The sequence below is a fragment of the Austrofundulus limnaeus genome, unplaced genomic scaffold (assembly GCF_001266775.1).
Source record: "Austrofundulus limnaeus strain Quisiro unplaced genomic scaffold, Austrofundulus_limnaeus-1.0 Scaffold1617, whole genome shotgun sequence".
Taxonomy (NCBI): Eukaryota; Metazoa; Chordata; class Actinopteri; order Cyprinodontiformes; family Rivulidae; genus Austrofundulus; species Austrofundulus limnaeus.
In genome coordinates, this window is record NW_013954019.1 from 6,596 (window position 1) to 13,873 (window position 7,278).

Genomic DNA, 7,278 nt, shown 5'->3' on the forward strand with positions numbered 1-7,278 from the left:
ATGTATAAATAAAATCAACTCATTCAGGAGATTGTTGCTATGACTTTTTTATGCTTTCCTACTTTTGCCTGCTTTTAGGTTTTAGCCACTAGTTTGCTACTTTTAGCTTTTAGCTAATGTTCCACATTTTTAGCTATATTTTTCTCCTTTAAGCTTAGTGGTTTGTTCATTTTAACTTTCAGTTAGCATATTGTTCCTTTAGCCTTGTAGCTAAAGTTTTTCAATTTTAGCTACTTGTGTCCTTTAGCTACCAGTGTGCTTCATTCAGATTTAGCTACATATTTGCTATTTTTTTCTTTTAAGCTAGGGTTCTTTACTTTTAACTATTTTTTTCTCTATTAGCTTTAGCTACTATTTTGCTACTTTAACGAAAATGTGTTCCTTTTAGATTTTAGCTAGTGTTCTACACTTGTAGCTATCAATTTTAGCTTATAGCTACCATTCTGCTACTTGTGGCTTTTAGCTACCAGTTTACTACATTTAGATTTAGTTACAGATTTGCTACTTATTAGCTTTTAGCTAGTCTTCTGCACTTTTAGCTATAACTTTCTCCTATAAATTTTAGCTAGTGTTTTACCTATTTTAACTTTAAGGTAGCATCTTGATCCTTTTAGCCATTTAGGTAGTCTTCTGCACTTTTAGCTATAATTTTTTCCTATAATCTTTAGCTAGTCTTTTGCTTCTTTTCACTAGTGTTTTAATAATTTTAATTTTCAGTTAGCAAATGGCTCCTTTAGTCTTTTAGCTAGCAATTTTAGCATATAGCTACCATTCTGCTGCTTGTGGCTTTTAGCTACCAGTTGCTACATTTAGATTTAGTTACAGATCTGCTACTTATTAGCTTTCAGCTAGTCTTTTGCACCTTTTTAGCTATAATTTTTTCTTATAAGCTTTAGCTAGTGTTCTGCACTTTTAGCTATAACTTTGTCCTATAAATTTTAGCTAGTGTTTTACCTGTTTTAACTTTAAGGTAGCATCTTGATCCTTATATCCGTTTAGCTAATGTTCTGTCTTTTAGCTTTAAAAACTCAGTTTCTTCAGTTAATTTTATTTATTAATTTTTTTTGTCTGTCGAGTATAAAAACTGAAAGTTTTCTCGGAGCGTCTCGTCTCATGATGTCCCCTCTGTCCTCGTCCACAGGTGGTCTTCAGTCCGTGACGCTGGAGGTGAAGGAGGGAAACTCCACCTGCATCAAAGCGGAGCTGTCTGCGTCTCTGTCCGTCACCTACGCCACGTCCAACGGCTCGGTGAGTTCACAGCCCGTCCTCCGACACGTCCTCGGATCGTCTCACCTGTAAACTCTTCCCTGTCTCCCCCTCAGAGGACGGTCTCTGTCCCTCTGCCCGACTCCACCCGGGTGGACGCRTCCAGCAGCTCGTGCGGCGCCGGCGGCAGCTCGTCTCAGCTGGTGGCGCTGTTCGGAGYGGGCCACGGGCTCGGCCTGAACTTCTCCAGTAACGGGAGCGTTTACGGCGTGACGGCGCTGGTTCTGATGTTCAACCTGAGCGACGCCTCGCTCTTCCCCGATGCCAGCCTCTCTGGTGACCGAAGTTAAATATTAAACAAACGTGGTGTTTTCTAAAATGTTCAATCATTTATTGTGTTTGTGCTCAGGAGTGCACACCGTGACGAACGACTCCGTTCAGATCTGGGCGCCCGTCAACACCACGTACCGCTGCCTGAGTCCCGCCACCGTCAGACTCGAGGACGACCTCGTCACATTCTCCGGCGTGAGGCTGGAGGCCTTCATGCACGGGGACGACCTGAGTCCAGCAGGTATGACTCGCTTCTTCGAGTTTTAACAGTTTCCTCTCCCTCCTGCTTCAAGCTGATCCTGTCTCCCACAGAACACGTCTGCGCCGCAGATCAAGCCACCACGCCCGCTGCTCCCACCACCGCCAYGACCACAACCACGGCAGCTCCCGCTCCGACCCCGCCGGGAAAACCCGAACGAGGCACGTACTCCGTGAAGAACAGCAACGGAACCGAATGCCTGCTGGCCCAGATGGGTCTGCAGCTCAACGTCTCCTACGTGTCTCAGTCTCAGAACAAGGTGACTCAGAACAGGAAGTGCTCACAGCTCGGCGCCCCCAGCTCCAAATAAATAACCCGTGTTACACTTTATATTGTGACCGTCATATATTATGACCAGAGGGGGCGCTGTTGCGTTCCTACAACAGAACTTGGCCGAACATAAAGAATATGAGACCAAAAATGTAAAGAGGCTGAAGATACACGAAAACAACAACCTGTTGACTGTTATACGTGGTCACAATACGACAGCTTGTCATATTGTGACCTCCCTGTAGCTTCCTGTTTATGTGTCTTCAGCCTCTTTACACTTTTGGTGCATCAAATGCACTGTGTTCGTCCAAGTTCTGTTGCAGAAATGCAACAGCGCCCCCCTCTGGTCACAATATATGATGTAACACCTGGTTCTCGTCTCTCCCAGACCGTCCAGGAATTATTCAATCTGAATCCCAACCTGACGAGTCCATCGGGATCGTGCGGGTCCAGCAGAGCCACACTGGTCCTGACTCAGGACCAAACCTKGACGCTCAGCTTCACCTTCACCATGGTAACCTGCAATTTCTGCCTTCCTCGATAGAAACGTTGCGTGTCGCTAACCGTACCCTCCACCCACAGAACACCACGTCCAGCAGGTACCGGCTGAGCGGGATGGACCTGCAGGCCAACTGGTCCGACGCGGCGGGTGAGTGGCCCTCCCTTCCCCGGCGGTTCTGAGGATGAAGCGGTTCTGATCTTCCTCTGCCTCTCTCCTCAGCTCCCTTCTCAGCCAGCAACAGCAGCCTGGACTTCCTGCAGAGCGCGCTGGGCCACTCCTACATGTGCAACGCTGAGCAGAGCCTGCAGGTGGCGCYGAGCTTCTCCCTCAACACCTTCAGGCTGCAGGTGCAGCCGTTCGGAGTCAGCAGCAAGCAGTTTGCCACGGGTACGCTTCATTTATAACATTAAAACTAGAGAGTTTACGTTTCCTGCACAGATGTTGTTGAATGTTTGATGCTGGAAGAAACAGCAGAACCGTCAACGAGAGGTAAATCTGAACAGCTGGAAGCAGGAAAACAAAAGTAGACCGGAGCAGAAACAAGTTGAAATGAGCAGAAAGATGTGAACTGAGAGGAAAAAACGGCAAAAAATCAAGAAAAGAACAAAAAAGTTGCCATTTGTTGTAAAACAGCTAATCAGCCTAAATTTGCAGAAAAATATCTAAAAACTAACTAAAACAGCTGAAATTAGCACAGACAGAGCGTGTGTTTGTTGAATTAAACAGTAAGGTTTGGTGGATTTAGATATAAAAATGTTAAAATGAGCTGACATTAGCTGCAAAGTAGCTTAAAGGGCAAAAAGAACAGCAGAAATCAGCTAAGAAGCATAAAATGCTTAAATTAGCAGAAAGCAGCTAAAAAGTACTTTAAAAAGCTGATTAGCCCAGACACAGGCTGAAATTATCACATAAATATAAATTTAAATGATAAAGGTACAATTAGCTTCAATTAGCTACAAAGTAGCTAAAAAGGAAAAAAACAGCTAAAATTAGCAGAAATCAGCTAAGAAGCATGAAGTTCAAATTTGCAAAAAAAAATTGCTAAAATTAACTCAAGCTGAAAAATTAGCACAGACAGAAAAAGCACTTATTTTGTTGAAATAAGCTGGAAGTAGCTGAAATTATCACAAAAAGATAAATTTAAATGAAAAAGGTCAAATTAGCTAAAATGAGCTACAACGTAGCCAAAAAGGGCAAAAAACAACTGGAATTACAGAAGAGCTGAAAAGAGCAGAAAGATCAGTTAAAATATCAAATCAACACAAAGAAGTAGAAAAAACACAGAAGTAGAACAAAAAGGTGAAGAGTCCTGCAAAGATTTAGAAACATGTTCGTATTCTTATCCTAAATTTCTCTTACTTTTGTTCGTACAAAGGGTTCGTACGAACATGTCACGTCAGATTCAACAAACTCTTCTATCTTCAGGAAAAGTGTGTAAATGAGCTGCGTAAATTCCACCTGTTCGTATCCAGCTGCTCGTGCACGCGAGAGGAGATTAGCATAATTACCACCCCAAAAACACCATATAAGGCTATGTTTCCTGCCTCAGATATCAGGAAGTGTCCATTCATAAACGACATCGTAAAGTAAAAAAGAAGAACTTTATGAGTTCGGAGATTGTAGTTCTGCTCTCCGAGATCGAGAAAAGAAAATCTGTTCTCGTTAGCAGCGTCAGCTGTGGAATTAAAGGAGCTGCTTAAAGGAATGAAATGTGCTGTTAATGTCGTGTCTCCTGTGGGTCGTTACAGTCATAGAAATAAAAATATAAATCATATTCATCTCTCTCTAGTCCAGCTCCGGTTTTTCTTTGGTCAAATATTTTTAATTTAAGTGTAAACAACTGTGTTTACATTTATTCAGAAGAAGGGTGGTTGCGCATCGCTACCCGGCCATCTCCCCCTCCCTGCGGTCGCAAGTGACAGATGCGGTTCTGAAAAGAGGCATTTTAAAATGTCTCCAAACATCAATTAATGCATAATTTATGTTGTTTTTTAGTTTGTCATCTTCATATTAATATTRTAGTGTTATACAACAGCATTAAAAGACAATTGAACTTAATCTAATCAATTTATGTTGTTAAAATCTAATTCCATTTCAAACAAAATAGCCTACTGTCAACATAATTATAGTGTGATATATTTTCAACTTGAAATATTTTCTAAATAACGAAATATAAAGTTATTAGTGAAGAAAACCCGTCTGGATAACAGCAGACTGACTGCTGGTAAAATATACGACAGGTCTGGACCACTCGTGAATTTTGTTCGTATCTGAAAAAAWTCTTAGAATACGAAAACATTGGTGAATGCCACAAATTCTCCTAAATCACTCGTACGCACAACTTAAGAACAAATCTGTGCGTACGAACGGTTCTTTCATGAGGCCCAATGAGCCTCATGAAAGAACCGTTCGTATGAACAGATTTGCAGCGGCGAGCGAATGAAAACTGTGTAACACAGTTGTTTATACTTAGATAAAAAATATTTGACCAAAGGAAAACCGGAGCAGGACTAGAGAGAGATGAATTTGATTTAGATTTTTATTTCTGACTGTAAACGACCCACAGGAGACACATTAACAACAGTCATTTCATTCCTTTAATTCCACAGCTGATGCTGCTAAAGATGACAGATTTTTTTTTCTGGATCTCTGAGAGCAGAACTTCAATCTCCAAATTCGTAAAGTTCTTCTTTTTTACTTTGCGATGTCATTTATGAATGAACACTTCCTGGAATGTGGGGAAGGAAACATAGCCTTATATGGTGTTTTTGGGGTGGTAATTATGCTAATCTCCTCTCCTCGTGCAGGAGCAGCTGGATATGCATTCATCAGTCTACGCAGCTCATTTTTCTTGAAGATAAAAAAGTTTGTTGAATCTGACGTGGCATGTTTGTACGAGCTCTTTGTACGAACAAAAGTAAGAGAAATTTTGGATAAGAATACGAACATGTTCTTGCATGAGGCCCAATATCTCATCATTGATTTTAAAGACGGCTCCATTCGTTTTCAATGAGAAAAAAATAGAGTATAAAAAAGTGTAATTCAATTTAAAAATACTTTATTAAGCCCAAAAGGATTRTAACTCGTATGTTGTTGTAACTCAAATTGTTCTGTCCTGATGCATCTCAGTAATCCAGGTAGAAAAATCAAGAAAAAAAATGATGTAGGTCCTCTGGATGGGTTCTTCTTTAATGAAAAGTTTCATTAAAGAACACGTCCAGAGGACCTACTTAATTCATCTTTTAAAATTATCCTGGTTTAATGAGTTGTTACAGATACTGATTTAAGTTATTTAAGTATAACTTTATAGCACCAACGGTATAAATCAGCTGAACGTGTCGACATATGAATTGTTGAAAAAGCACAAAAACTGTATAACGAGTTGTGAGCAGAAACATGACTCATCAGCAGCTTTCACACAATAAACAGACGTACGGAGACTTTCAGATCCGAGTTCAGTGTTTGTTTTTTCCTTTCTGGTCCGGTGCAGCGGAGGAATGCCAGGTGGACCAGGACCAGATGCTGATCCCAATCATCATCGGAGCGGCTCTCGCTGGCCTGGTGCTGATCGTCCTCATCGCCTATCTCATCGGCCGGAAAAGGAGCCACGCCGGGTACCAGACCATCTGAGCGGGTCAGAACAGACTGACGGGTAGAGAAACTAAAATTAAAAACATGGAGGACAAACCTGAAGCAGCTCTCTGCGATGAGCCACCTCTGGATATTTGACCGTTTTCACTTCATCTGTGGACGATAAAAAAGCAAAAGAGCCTCCTGACCTGATTGGCGCAATCTTTTTTTTTAGTTCTAAACAAAATTAGCTTCAGCCTCTGCTTCCTGTTTTTAGTGCAAATATCAGGGCAATTAAAGACGCTTTTAACGTTTCCAAAAAATATTTCAAGTTATGCTGAGTTTTCTTGTCTGAAGGTGTTTTTCATGATTGTCCTCTATGAAAAGGGAAACCTCTGAACGTGTCCAAAACCTGCACAGAACTCGAGATTTTATTTTTCAGCTTGGTTAAAAATTTCTCCCCATTTCTGAGTGTAAAATAAAGAGAAGCACTGAAAGCCTGTACTGAGTCAGTTAGATGTAAAGTTTGGATGAAAAGGCTGAAATAGCAAAGTTATTTTCTCAATAGTGACTCCAAACCAGACGATGAGCTGTATATTAAGATGACTTAAAGTATGGCTGACCACTCTTCCTGATATTTGTATATATTTTGTCTTTTTCAACTTGCCAACCAAAAAATCTAGAAGCAGAATCACTCTGTCTGACATTTACAAACACACAGTCCCATATTTTCATACCAAAGTTAAAGTGTAACTAAACCCATAATCAGCTCTTTTTCTTTCAGATAAACTTTAACTGTGCCTTAAGGGTATTTATTTTCATATTTTTGTGCAAATTTTGGCAGTTGCTTGTGAATTAATGAACAAAACAGTCTCGGTGCTGCCCTCTATGGGTTGAACGGTGGCTACTGCAGTTCATTACTGCAAATCCACCTCATTTTTCACTAACTGGAGCATCTTTAATCTGCTCTAGTTTAACTAATTAAAAACTTAAACACATCARACCTGTACTGGATTATTCAACACTCACAGCAGAATATTTAAAATCAAGTTTGTGATACTTTCTTTACACACAAACGTTTTCAGAAATGTTAGCTTGTTAAAATCAAGCTAGCCGTCATGCCATACACACTTAGCCAAGC

General features: G+C 40.8%; 1 protein-coding gene across 1 annotated transcript in view; it reads left to right on the forward strand.

Moving 5' to 3' along the window:
* Positions 1–6,594, forward strand: part of lamp1a (lysosomal associated membrane protein 1a) — a 12,337-nt gene extending 5,743 nt beyond the window's left edge. The window contains exons 2-9 of the mRNA XM_014033075.1: positions 1,142–1,248; positions 1,323–1,542; positions 1,616–1,777; positions 1,849–2,054; positions 2,454–2,579; positions 2,648–2,714; positions 2,787–2,954; positions 6,058–6,594. Of these exons, the coding sequence (XP_013888529.1) occupies positions 1,142–1,248; positions 1,323–1,542; positions 1,616–1,777; positions 1,849–2,054; positions 2,454–2,579; positions 2,648–2,714; positions 2,787–2,954; positions 6,058–6,197 (1,196 nt within the window). The 3' untranslated portion in view covers positions 6,198–6,594. The remainder of the gene's footprint in view (positions 1–1,141; positions 1,249–1,322; positions 1,543–1,615; positions 1,778–1,848; positions 2,055–2,453; positions 2,580–2,647; positions 2,715–2,786; positions 2,955–6,057) is intronic.
* The last annotated feature ends 684 nt before the right edge of the window (positions 6,595–7,278 follow it).